The 13175-nt window shown below is 44.3% G+C and overlaps 3 protein-coding genes across 10 annotated transcripts in view; 2 read left to right on the top strand and 1 right to left on the bottom strand.

Annotated features, from left to right (window-relative positions):
- Carpb (Carbonic anhydrase-related protein B) overlaps window positions 1–229 on the top strand; it is a 114829-nt gene extending 114600 nt beyond the window's left edge. For all 6 annotated transcript variants that reach the window (XM_077405842.1, XM_077405843.1, XM_077405844.1 and 3 more), the window contains exon 10: window positions 145–229. In XM_077405842.1, coding sequence (XP_077261968.1) covers window positions 145–161 — 17 coding nt within the window. In that variant the 3' untranslated portion in view covers window positions 162–229. The remainder of the gene's footprint in view (window positions 1–144) is intronic.
- A 1411-nt stretch (window positions 230–1640) lies between these two features.
- LOC143897293 (leucine-rich repeat and fibronectin type-III domain-containing protein 3) lies at window positions 1641–8921 on the top strand. Of its 2 annotated transcripts, none has more exons than XM_077405837.1 (3): window positions 1641–3395; window positions 3469–3718; window positions 4262–8921. In XM_077405837.1, the coding sequence occupies exon 3, from the start codon at window positions 4420–4422 to the stop codon at window positions 6448–6450; it is 2031 nt and encodes a 676-aa protein (XP_077261963.1). In that variant the 5' UTR covers window positions 1641–3395; window positions 3469–3718; window positions 4262–4419; the 3' UTR covers window positions 6451–8921. The 2 variants fall into 2 exon arrangements, with proteins under 2 accessions (XP_077261963.1, XP_077261964.1); XM_077405838.1 differs by having other exon boundaries at window positions 3469–3742.
- A 481-nt stretch (window positions 8922–9402) lies between these two features.
- Window positions 9403–13066, bottom strand: LOC143897297 (CAPA peptides). Of its 2 annotated transcripts, XM_077405848.1 has the most exons (5): window positions 12881–13066; window positions 11955–11996; window positions 10927–11187; window positions 10205–10354; window positions 9403–9703 (listed from the first exon to the last, which is right to left on the bottom strand). In XM_077405848.1, exons 1-5 carry the CDS (start codon window positions 12939–12941, stop codon window positions 9621–9623), a joined length of 597 nt encoding a protein of 198 aa, XP_077261974.1. In that variant the 5' UTR covers window positions 12942–13066; the 3' UTR covers window positions 9403–9620. The 2 variants fall into 2 exon arrangements, with proteins under 2 accessions (XP_077261974.1, XP_077261975.1); XM_077405849.1 differs by lacking the exon at window positions 11955–11996 and having other exon boundaries at window positions 12881–13063.
- Window positions 13067–13175: the final 109 nt, after the last annotated feature.

Raw genomic sequence — 13175 nt, 5'->3', positions numbered from 1 at the left:
TTTTTAAAATTATTTTTTATCTTTAATTATGAAAATTTTTACTGGTTTATCAATATAATCTTTTTGCTTAGAAACTGGCACAACTTATAAAAAAGCATATTTTTTCTCTAATTATAATCTTATATATATTATCTGCTTTTTTAGCCAATAGCTGGAAATAATACCCAGCACTGCCGTGAAATCGACATTCGCAGTAACTACGCTTCTCCCCGGAACGAGCTGGAACTTTGCTGTAAGAAAAAAAATTGACATATCAATTACAGGCGGGTGACGCCGGGTCACAAAAAAAATTTACAGCAGATAGAACGCGCGAAGAAGACGACCGACGACGCCACAGTTGAGGTCGAGATTAAAAAAAAAAAAAAATGCTTCGTTGTACTTATTAGACGTGAATTGCCAAGTATGTTTCCAGTTAAATCAGAAGAAGAAAAACCAAATATACTTATAGATCACAAGTTAGACGAGATAAGCTAATCGTAAGATCTATTATTATATATATATCGGTAAACTATCGAAAAAAAGCTATGACTATCGTGGCCTGCGCGAGGGGTTGAGAGATGCAATTATATGTATAAAAATTCACGCGCAACGGAGAGCGCTATCGCGAGCAAAAGTTTATACTATATTCTTGTAATAAAAGCTTGAAAAAAATGCAGAAAACGAGACGTTTCCCGGCGCCTTTGCTTGATTCTTTTTTCACCAACCAATTAGCCGTTTTTATTCTGTGAAGGAATCGATTCTTTTCATCCTCATCGCACGCCCCGCGCTAAATCTGTTGTTTAAAAACATCGGCTATTTATCGATATCCTGGAAATGTTTTGTAATAGAAGCGCGGAACAAGTCGCACTTTGACTAGCGCGATTGAGTTCCTCTATCATCTCTAACTAGTCCATTTCCTATCATCTGCCATCATCGACTCTCCTTACTCCTCTCATGGATTTTGTTACCTAAACAATAGCTGTCCATTTATCTAGTTTAGATATTGTTGATAACTACGAAGCTATCCGCAAAGTAGTGATGCTACTGATAGGTCAGACCGAAGTCAAAGTTTGCAGGGACATGAACTCGTGAGTGCGCCTAGTCGATAACGCAGAATCCGCGGGCAGAACCCGGTTAATCTATAGCTCGACGTTCAAAACGTAGCCTTAATGTCGCGGCGGTTCCGAAGGGAAAATCGATCTCTCCCTTGAACGAAGTAGCTGCGCCGGCTGCGCCTGCACCAGTCAGACCATTATCAGTTTCCAGCGGATTCCGCGCTGTCGCGCCTCCATCGCCTCTGTCGTTCTTACTGCGACCAATTCCGCTGAGGTACGTGAAGTAATCTTGGCGGAATCCTTGCCCTCGCGTGAGATCAAGGCGCAAAGAAAGGTCTCAAAAAATGTTGAAGGGGCAAGTGGGAAGGGGCTTGAATCTAGGGAAGGGAGGATATTACTATCATTGAACCGCTACCCAAAATTCGACGGTGCTGCCCGCAAACAGTTATGCGACTAGGAAACCGGAAAGGGTGAACGGCACACAACGGGGGTGCACTGAGAGGGCAAGAGAGAGAGAGAGAGAGAGAGAGAGAGAGAGAGAGAGAGAGAGAGAGAAAAGGGGGATGCAAAGTGGGAAAGTTCGTGGAGGGGAAAAGGGTGAACGCAGGGGTGGAGGGTGGAAAACGGAGGGCGCAGAGGAGAGGGCGCCGCGTGCGCGAGAGAGGGACGGGTACGCGGATACAGATCCGTCGTGTCGCTGCGGCAAATCTGCGGCTCTCCGCGGCCGATCATCGAAAGACGGGGAAAACGAGTGATCGAATCGGGATCAGGGCACCCGGCCTGGATTTGGGTGCCGGCCGCGCTTCTCGCGATCGTCCGATCGGTGTCGCCCGGAGTGTTTCTCTCGAGCAGACCCAAGCAAGACTCCGTTCCCTCCCGGATGCCGAGGGATGATGAGGTGCTCCGATGATGGAGCGATCTCCGCGCGATCTCTGTCACGTCCATCGCGCAGTCCCTCGGCAGAGATCGAATTTGATCAGAGCGACTTGTGCGGACGCCCGTTGTCGCCGCGGCTCCGCCGGCACGGAGATTAATTGATCGGAGCGAAGAGAGGAAAGCGCGTTGGAGGACATCGATGTCAGTCGGCGACTTCGTGGCGCAGGTGGGGGATGCCCTCCCGTGAGAGCAAATACGGAGAAGTTCACGGCGGAGGATACGCGCGTGGTGAGGAGAAACGTCGTCGAGTGCGTGCAGCGACGTCGGAACGCATCGCCATTTGTTTCGGAGGAGGAAAGAAGCGATAGAGCGTTCGCTCCTTGCGTCTTCCGACGCCGAGGACAGTCGCGTCCGCGAAGATCGCTCGTCGTTCCCGATTGATCTCTCGGCGCGCGATCGCGGCGTTCGTCGTCAATCGGCGAAGTTTACGAGCAATCGCTGGACCGAGAAGCGGAAAGCTGCGGGAAGAACGGCTGCGCGACATGGAGTCGATGGAATTTCGAGGGTGTGAGAACACAGTGTACGCTCGTCTTTAAGGTCGGTGGGAGGCTGTAAGCGGTCCCGTGATTGGTTAAACGCGTCCGCGGGAATCTTTTTCGCCTTGTTACATGCGCTAATTCGCGTTTCACGAGGCGAGTTTACGTGCCTGAGGTAAACTGATGAGGGCTTGCGGTTGATGGCCGACCGACATCGCGTTCGTCAGGTCAGCCGAAGATCGGGCCGACACCGTGGGAGAAAGGGGGACAGGCGGAGGAGGGGGCCGAGGGGGATCAGTCCACCCCCCTCCCCCAGTTGATCAGCCGGAAGCTCGGCAATCGCGATCGACGTCGCTTAATTCGCGCCGTGACGATCTGTACGAGCTAGATGGACTCTGATAAACTGGAAACTATACCGCCACTGCTCGCCGCCAATTTGACGGGAAACTTTCGCCCAACTCAATTACGCCGCAGCCGTGTCATATTCCGCGCCTGCGAAAGCCAGCGGAAAGGTGACACCGACTTACTCTTTCGCCGCAACTAGGCTGCATCAGGCTCGTGTTCCATGAAAGGGCCAATCGTGATACTACGGACGCTTCTTCGCGATTAATTTATGATAAGTGTAGTAAGCCGCCTGGTGTGGATTACGACGCGCGCCGACGGAGAGGTGGACGGGGAGAGGGGGGAGAGAGAGGGTTGTTAGTAGCCCCGTTAGCGGATTCAGCAATTAATATGGCGAGACAGGCATATTCCCGTCGTTGATTAATATGCTGACCGCATAGAGAGGAGCACCGAGGCGGGATTTAAAATTCATATCGCTCGCATAATCGATAGCTTGTCACGCGCGCTCTCTTTCTGATTTCAACTCCACTTATGTGAGCGGCATATTAAATAAACAGCGTCGTGCGATCGTCGCGGGAGACTCGTCCCGGTGTACCTCCCCACGCGAGTAAGTGTTCCACCGATTCCGGCGATAACGTTAAAAATAGGATTTATATAAGACTCGTATAATCTTCTTCCAGATTAAGTCGCGGCGGCAGTTATAAAGGAGAGTGGCTGGCTGGCTTAAGAACCGCGCGCGCTTGTGGCGCTCACTTAATCAGGATGAGATCTGAGAATTCGCTGACAATGCTGCTGGTGCGACGGAACCCGGCGAACTGGTCTGCGAAATGAATACTTTTGAGGGAAACAATGGAAGCGTCCACGCGAGCATGACGGCCTTATTCGGTGTCGCGGATGGCACGCTTAGACGGCCAGAAACGAGACCTTCCAGTAAGACTGAGAAACTTTATACCCGTAATTCTGTTTTCTCCCTTTTGTTCCACTTGCGCGACATTGCCCGACGTTTCCATACATTCCGGAATCATCCGTTTTAAACAGCTACACGAACTTTCGTGCAAAAATATTAAGTTCTTGAATATAAAATTTGTCTTGCATATAGAATTACAGATTCGCTAGAAATCGAGGGTCGTGATGAACGATCGTTTTGTATTAGCTCTTTCCCGGCTCGAAACGATTCTTCTCTAATCTGTCGCGAGCTATCTGTTATTCCAGCAATGTAATATTTCTCCTTTTATGCGCGACATCTTTTGTACGCCGACGTTCTATTCTTCCGCCTATATTAAATTCCTATTTTCCGGTAGTGATAGCAGTTCGCACTCGCCTCCTTCTTTCGTTGAAACTTGTCTAACGGTGATCAACGACGATAAATTCGAGCGCGAATCTTTGATGAGATGTCGCGACAACCACAAAGTATCGAGTACACAAACAATCGATCACGAAGCAGTACGCTGATACGAGGCCTTTGTTTCGCAGGTCGTCAGTGAAACGAAGAAGTGTCGTCGTCATCATCATCGTCCTCGTCGGTGTCGCTCTGTTGCGGTGGAGCCAGCTGCCTGTTCTCGCCTCGAGGCGAGAAGAGGATCGGACGGGATCAGCAGATATCGGGTAGACACCGATAAAAGGACGGTGTTATGTTAGTGACAAGGCCTCACCCTCTAGGAGGGCGCATACTACTCGCCCTCTTCCTTTTAACGGGGTGTTTCGCCTTGCTGTCACGGGCGGCCGCCTTCCCGGACTGGACCGACTGTCCCGCGGTGTGCCGATGCAAGTGGACCTCCGGAAAGAAGTCCGCTCTGTGCCCGGACGCCGGCCTGACGTCGCTGCCGGCATCCCTCGACCCGGACATGCAAGTGCTCGATCTATCGGGCAACAGGATACCCGCTCTGCAGGCGGAGATATTCAAGCTAGCCGGCCTAGTGAATCTGCAGCGGGTGTTTCTGCGTAACGCCGGCATCCACAGTATCCACGCGGACTCTTTCAAAGACATGAGGATACTTATCGAGATCGATCTGTCGGACAATCACGTGACGGTCCTGGAGCCGAATACATTCCTCGGGAACGAGCGCTTGCGCGTTCTGATACTTAGCGGGAATCCGCTCGGTACTTTGCGTAATCTACAGTTTCCTATGCTGCAACATCTGCGGAATCTGGAGCTGCAGCGGTGCTCTTTAACCGAGGTACACGGACAGGCTTTCGCCCAGCTAGCCGGTTTGGAATTCTTAAAGTTGGACACTAACAAACTAGAATATTTGGAAGCCTCGGTGATATCCGGCTTGTCTCGGTTGAAAACCTTAACGCTGGATGGCAATCAATGGAGATGCGATTGCAGACTGCGAGATTTCCGCACTTGGCTTATTCCCGACACACCCAGCAAGCTCTACTCCGCGCCGCAGATCTGTTCAAATCCACCAAGACTGCAAGGCCGCAGGTGGGAGGACGTGAAAGCTACGGAATTCGCCTGCGAGCCAAAAGTATTCGTTCTGGCGAGCAGCATACAGGAGGAGACCAATGGTAATCTCAGTCTAGCGTGTCGAACGAGCGGCGATCCCGAGCCAGAAGTTTGGTGGCAACTAAACGGTGGACCGGTCAATGCTACGAAATCGACTGATCAACCTTACATGGGGACTCTCGTTGTTTACACAACGTCCGAGGCCGCGATACTTTCCAACGACAAGTCTGCGTCCAGAACAGTCGCGGACCGATGGAGCAATCTGACCGTTTACAATGCCAGCGACAGCGACGCCGGTGAATACGTCTGTTTTGCGAAGAATATCGCCGGTCTCGCGCGAGACACGGTCAACGTGGCGATACCTCGCGTCTACACGGCCCCGACTCTCTCCCAGAGCGACAACTGGCTGCTCTGGGTGAGTCTGGCCGGAGGCGGCGCGGCCGCCGCGTGTGCTTCCATCTCGGCCATACTGCTGGTTCTTTGTTTGTGCGGCGGAAGTCGACGGCAGAGCAAACGCGAGAAAGTGAAGCTGCAGAGCAGCGGCAGTTTCGGCGACCAGGAGAAGAAGCTGCTGGATCTGTCCGTGACCACCACGACGCCCGGCAACAGCAACGACCGCGGCAGCAATCACGACAGCCTCGGCGAGGCGTGCAGCACCGGTGACCTCGAGCTGGCGGAGCGCGGCTCCATTTGCGACCCGATGGCCGCGGCCGCGGTCACCGTCGAACGATTGCGACCCGCGGACAGCTCGGTGAACGCCATTCGCGCGGTCCCGTGCGCGGCCGCCGCCGGTGTATTTCCGCCCCCACCGCCGGAATTTACCACCGGTGTCCTGCCAGCCGGAATCTTCGGCAACATCTTCATCTCCGTGTCGCTCCCGCAGGATGCGTCATCGGAGCGCTGTTACCCGGACCTCCTCGATATCCCCGTCCACGCGGTTAGCGGTACCACGGCCACCGTGTCGGCCAGCAGCAAGACCGCGGCCTTGTCGTCAGCGGCGATCAACGTTTCTAGCTTCGCCACGCTGCCGCGCCGAGCCTTACGCTCCGCCGAGGTCGCCGTCGGCTCGCCTTACGACAATATGGGGCCGCGCATCACGGCAAACGGCAGTTCCGCGTTCTCGCTGACGGACATGACGGATCTGGACCTGCGGCTATCGCCGCCGCCACCGCCGCGGATCATTCAGCCGCCGCACGAGTTCGTTTCCCTCTAAAGCAGCAACCTTTCTCCCACGCCGATCCGTATTGTCGCGCAATATACTGATTTCGTAATCGATAATATTCCGCTAATGGCGTTATCCCAACATACTGCGGAGCAGTATGATGCGGAGCAATATAATATCCATTATCGGCCGGGTATTATTGGATAACAACAATTAGCGCGCGGTAATATTAACCGCGTCAGGAATATCGCTCACCGATCGACTCCTCGAGAATGCACGCGAATCGCTTCGAACGGGTGATCCGTATACGCTCCTCGGTGGAGTTTCAAAAATATGTCCAATCATTCACGTGTCGCAAATTTAACAGTGACATCAAATTAGAATCACATTGATTGAGGACTTTTGATCCCGGCGTTATGCATTCGCTGGATCATTAAAATGGACATTAAAGATTTTGCAGCGTCAAATATTGATCGCAACTCTAGACTGCCATTTATATCAAATCAAAATTTCGAAATATCATTTTATTTATAAAGATAAGTTACATAATATTTTAGCAATTAAAAGTTTTATCGTTAAATGTCGAATATTAATTGTGTCGCTTTTTATGCATCTAATCTCTATTTGTTATATAAATTATATAAAAGACGATATCAAACTCAATCAAACATCTGAGTAATAATCAAATGCAGATATAACTTGAATATTTAAAAGACATCGTAAAAGTGTCTTTGATATTTTTTCATCACCTTCTGGATTTCCGTACTGCGTTTAGAAAAATATAATGAGTATAGCATATCTCTAAGTAACTTTTCTCGAGTATTTCATTATACATTGACACAAGAAATATGTAAACAATTTCCAGGAAATGGTCAACATATGTCGATATACAATGGGTGTTTTCCATTCACATAATTTATAGTCTACTTGTCTCGACTTAAATTAGCATAAATACGATAAATGGAAAAAGTTATCACGCGCGGAAATTAGTGCACTTGTATACACAATATGTATAATGTTTCGAGCAACTTTTAAAATGCAGAAAATTAATTAAATTTTATAATAACGATATAATAGCAAATTGCTTTATAATTCCAATTGTATTTTAAATTTATTTATATATACTCGATTTAATTATAAATTATACTCGAAACATATATAATATTTATAAAATTCAAACAAAGAGCTTGCGAACTAGCTGGATGTTTGTGCTACCATAATATATTTTGAACAATAAAAATAATAACAAACATTTCGGCCATAACGTTATATTAAGCGAACACTCTACTAATTGTTTATAATATTTATTTTGTTTTTTGTAATTTAACAAATTTTTAGATTTTTTAAACAGATAAGTGAAGATTATTTGCTAATAATATGATTATTGACAAGTTGTCGGAATATAATCGTTTAGGTCTCTTTTTCCCTTTCCTTCATCTTCACTATCAATAGAATTAGTGCGAGTCGATTCGTGACATGGACTAAATGGGAAGCAAAAATGACAGCTCGGACAAAGTCTTGTTAATTGATTTCTATTACTGAATGGAAAGCACTCATTTTTGGTTGGCCACTTCGCAGATCGCATGAGTAGGTAGTTATCAGCGGGTAGCCGGACACTCCCTTGGGAAAGCGACGAGAGAATGTAGTCGTGATTAGACATCTCCCGCGGGTGCAGTCGACATGGTTCTTCCCATACAGCGCGAATGCGGAGAAAGCGCCGAGAGAGAAAATCGATATCACACCGTGTCGCGGTCGGCGTGTCACCGAGATTAGTATACGGAGCGTTCGATCGAGGGGCTGATATCGGCCACGATTGTCCGACCTATCGAATATCTGTCTGTCTCTATGCTTGTCTGCCTGCCTTGCCCGCTTGTCCGGCCAGCAGCTGCCCGCGGCCGCTTGCGCCCTACAATGAATGCGTGTGAATGATTGACGGGATGCGTGATGAGGAAACCTCTTAGGATCTAAGTCTCTTCTAGTCTGCTAACAATAACTCCTTCCCCGCGAAGCGAGGCGAGACTGTTTGTATATATTTCACAACTACTTCTTCAAGACGAATGGACCTTCGATTAGCGCGAGCGAATCGGCCGCGTCTCCATTATCTTCCCCTTCCATTCATTCTCCAAAGTGTATCACTAGTTTGTTACATATTCTCTACGTGTGTACATATTTGTTATTACATCACACAAACACACACACACACACATACACACACATTCGTGTACACCGCGCGACCTGGACGTTGTAAAATCGCGCGCGCGCACATGCCGGCGCGTTATACACGGAAATATTCATTATAAACACTTTGTCAATTAATAAAAACATTGAATTTTACATACATCTAGTTACTGTTGTGTATTGTGTCTCATTACGTTCGTTGTGCACTCCGTGTGCGAAAATGATGTATGGTACCGTATTATGTTCATATTCAAAGGACAACGCAAGTATTGAAAATTGGAACAATATGGCATTGTTTTTCTGTACCCAATTTATACGCTAACAATAAAACGAAACTATGAGGATTGTTTTTTTCCTATAAAACTTTACCTGTAATATATATATCATATACCTATATATATATATATAGGTATATATATAATTGGCCACGGTTTTTATTATGTATTAAAAGTATTGTACCAAATTTTTTTTTCAATTACCATTAGCAGTAGAATCTGTTTGTAAATTGTAAGTTGTTATATGTAATCAAGTAATTATGAGAAATCAAAACACACCATTTTTAATTAAGTTTCTCAAAAAATATGTACAAAACAGATCACCAATTAGCTCAGCGTGATGTAAATCAAACTTTTATTTCCACTATCCATTATTTTCATTTAAAAACGAACATTAAATTGAGTATCTCGGGATAGAAATCTGGGGGGTAGAATAGCATGCCGAGTCACGTCAAGATCGGGCCGTTCAGGGCTTCAAGCAGCTCCGAGAATTGCTATTTCGTGACGATACAAGGCGAGAGGATTGCGTGTAAGATTATAAACTACAGTATTTAAGTGTAGATTATGTATTGTGTTGCATAACTTGCGTACAATGTGCAAGGATAAAGTGGGTCGCCTATGCAAATAGGGGAAAAACAATCAGAAGCACCGCACGTTACGTTCCTGACGTATTTGACAGTAAGTTCCTTCCATTGCCTCTCGTCTCGAGTCAACGTCCGTCAAATCCGCGAGGCGCGAATCGTGATCAGAGAGATGGGGCATTGCAAGTTACAGGAAACCCGCAGCGTCGTGCTCATTCTCGCGACCCAGTCTCGGAGTGTACCCTCCTTGACCTTGACTATTTCGAGAACCTGAAAAGAGATCAATCACGTGACAGAGCGGAAAAATCGCACGTGGACCGTCTAAAATTTCTCGCACTTAAGGATTAATGAAGCAGTGACGCTCACACGAGACGCGTTTCTTTATGGAAAAAGCAATTCGCATAATGTCAAAGAACGAACATGACGTCGTGCATGACAGTCGATATTCGACATAGCGACGTGTCCCGAGTATTCCGAGAGAATATATTTAATTTAGCGATAATAATGTAATCAATACCGTCTGTAACATATAAAGATGTGTTCATTATTGCGAACGTACTGTTAGTCTTTTAAACAATGCATATATAGGGTTGAGAGGTAAAAATTTCAATATTTCAATTTTAACAAAGTCAATTTAAGGAACCAATTGATTATTTTCATAAATTTTAAATCGCAAATTGCGTTAATAAATCACGGTCTAACTTGAATCAATGGTTTAATTAACATTTTCGTAATGAAGGGTAAATGGAAAGGGGATCCTTTTATTCATACCTCGTAAAATAGAGTAGTACGATCGAGGCTCGTCGATTTTTTGTGCGAAACGAAGATCCCTGTATCCGTGTACGTGATCGGGCATTAACCAGGAGCCGTCTTTCTGAATTTTATCAGCATGTTTAAATGCCATCGGTCTCTCCGCATAGTCTGCATAAAGGAGTTAACAATTAAATGAATTCCCATTTGACAAAAATTATGTCTATATATGTTTCGTTGCATGCGCTTTATTTAAAAGCGATAAACGAGATCCTGAGGCGAGATCGTCCGTCGCAAGCGTCTCGTTCAAATCAACTCGTTAAAAACTGCGATCGCATGCGCGCATGCCACGTAATGCTGCATTGTTTCGTACATATGTATACGTTCGCGTTCGTATTTTTCCATAAATTTTATTCAATCCGCTAAAAGCCGTTTTAATTAATAACGGCATCGCGCGGATATTGATCTGACGTGAAATGCGTTAAACGTTTATTCTATACGGTAACATCGGTGCATTCGACGTTTGCATGCTAAAATATATTTTGCGGCAATATCGTCAAGCTTCCAATTTATTTAAAAAAAAATTCGTTGTTAATAATATTATTAAAGTTATTCCTATATAAATTCTAGTAATTCTCGTTTATAAAGATTATTTCTTCCCGATAATCTTTCATATGACATAATTCTTAAAGGTTCAATATACTTTGTAATATTTTGAAATTTTCTTATAAAGCTCCCCACACCTTCGTAATCAAGATTCAAGAGAACTTCGGGCTCCATGTCGCGTGCAATGTAGAACTCGATGTCAGCGTCGGTCGGTAAATCGTGAAATCGATTCAAATTGCCCAAGCTCGATTCATCGGATCGTCCGACTCTGGGCTTATGTATTATTCCGAAAGTACGCTCCGTTTTAGGAAAGCTCGGTATTTCCGAATTTCGGCCAATTCTTGGATAAGCCACCAATCCGGCAGATCGTCTATCGTTGATTTTCAATTTCTGGCCCTCTGAAATGTGAAGCGAGACTGACCGATTAAAACATCAATCGTTCGAAAATTATTTTGCTGTTTTTTCTTCGAAAAGTATATATAACAATCTTTTCTTCTTCCTGTGCTAACAATCAATTATCCAAGTTTATGCATCTAATCACTTTCTCATTACGCAAATAATACAATAACGTGTAAAAGTATAAAAAAGGAGACATTACAATTATTATTTTACCGAATAAATTATTTTCACAATCAATTCATACAATAATTAAAGCGAAATATTTTGTGCGTGTGCTATTATACATATATATGTGCTTCTCACTAAAAAGCATTTAAGAATAATATTTTATATAAAGGATAAAAAAATATTATAAATGTGTGAAATATATTAAAAATTATTGGAAGTGTAAATAACAATATTAAAGAAAACAAATAATTATATTCTTTATTAAAAAAGTTCAAATAAAAATTTAATAATTTAAATATAAATATATTTGAATAAAGATATAATTACTGAGTATTTATAATTTAAAAGAAATTAAATGTCACAATCAGCAACACGTTCAAGCGTCACAAGAAGTTAAAAGACGTCTGAAATACATTAAAAGAAAATGTAAAAGAGTAAGAACATCCTTTTGATTGTGACAGTAGTTAGAACGTTTGTGTGTGTGTGTGTTTAATATTTATGTATAAAATAATAAGAAAAACTATAGTCATAAAAACTTATGTCATAAAAAATGCCACAAAATTATGAAAGTATGGGGACACTCATGCGAGTTTCTTGCCTCTGGTGGATTCGTAGTGCTGGCCGATCGAGCATCTGGCAACTGCAAAATAAATAGGACGTCGTCGACGTTTTTCCATCAAAAGTCGGACATCATAATCCCTAACAATTTAATCTACACTCGCACTCGTGGCGCTTAACGATTTCCTGCGGGAATTCAGAGAGAGAGAGAGAGAGAGAGAGAGAGAGAGAGAGAGAGAGAGAGAGAGAGAGAGAGAGAGAGAGAGAGAGAGTATAATACTTTTCTTTTTTCGTCGCTACGGCTTTTTTGCACTTTAATTCCCCGTCCTATTTCATTTTTACTTCGCGTTGGGAACTGCTGCGTCCAAGTTGCTGTTTGGCCTCAATGAGAATGAATTATCTAACATATTATTCGCAAGAGAATAAAAATTGATGTGACTTTTAATACTAAATCAGAAGTTTTCTGCTCTGTCGCTCATTTTTTTTTCATTTACAATTTCTATGATATCAACCATTTTTAATGACAATTTGACACTGAATCGACTATTTCTACAATTTCTATATATTTCTATATATTTAGCTATTTTGAATTAAGGGTCGAGTTAAAATCCGAATTTAGTATCCGGACCAGGTGAATCGATTTTGTCGGTTAATTAAAAGTTAAAGCGTCTTGATAAATTAAGATCAGCTTAAATTGATCTTAATTTATCAAGACGCTTTAACTTTTAATTATGTAACTTATAAAAGTAATTAGCTATTATTCAAAAAGTTGTATTATATAAATATTCAGTATTTTTAATTAAAAAAAAAAAATCAAGTTTGAAAATTTTGATATAAAAAAAACAATGTTTCTCCAGATTCTTCTATTAAAATGTGCGACTTAATGGGACCAAACGTTAATGACTAAAGGTCAAAAGAGGAAATATATTTTTTAAGTTAATTGCAAAATTCACGATATTGACTTACGATTTAGCGACGTAGAAAATGCCAGAAGGATCACGAAGATAAAAAACCGGTTGTCCTGCATTTCTATGACTCCCGGTGATCGAAATTCTAAGTAGCGATGATGTGAAGCTTAGAATCGCACCGACACTGAATGCCTCCTGTTACCCGACGTCCGATTTTATACCTTGCGCCTCTCCACCCGATCACGGAGTTGCCACCCCACAGTTCGAACCCCTTGTCGCAGAGCGTCCGCGTGTGTCCTCTCACCCCTACTCTTTGCGAGACCAATGTATTTTTCGCAAGAGCGTCCCGTTGG

This window comes from Temnothorax americanus, unplaced genomic scaffold (genome assembly GCF_048541705.1).
Source record: "Temnothorax americanus isolate GAGA-0224 unplaced genomic scaffold, ASM4854170v1 Scaffold2, whole genome shotgun sequence".
Lineage (NCBI taxonomy): Eukaryota > Metazoa > Arthropoda > Insecta > Hymenoptera > Formicidae > Temnothorax > Temnothorax americanus.
Note: the sequence above shows the minus strand (reverse complement) of the source record. Positions and strands in the feature narration are given on the sequence as shown.

Excerpts from the sequence above, each read along its gene's own strand:
- LOC143897297 (XM_077405848.1), bottom strand. The coding sequence starts at position 12,941 with ATGCAGGACAACCGGTTTTTTATCTTCGTGATCCTTCTGGCATTTTCT. Across the intron at positions 11,188-11,954 it reads GCACTACGAATCCACCAGAG|AGGGCCAGAAATTGAAAATC; the intron begins GCAAGAAACTCG and ends TTCACATTTCAG. Across the intron at positions 9,704-10,204 it reads GTACTACTCTATTTTACGAG|GTTCTCGAAATAGTCAAGGT; the intron begins GTATGAATAAAA and ends ATCTCTTTTCAG.
- LOC143897293 (XM_077405837.1), top strand. The coding sequence starts at position 4,420 with ATGTTAGTGACAAGGCCTCACCCTCTAGGAGGGCGCATACTACTCGCC.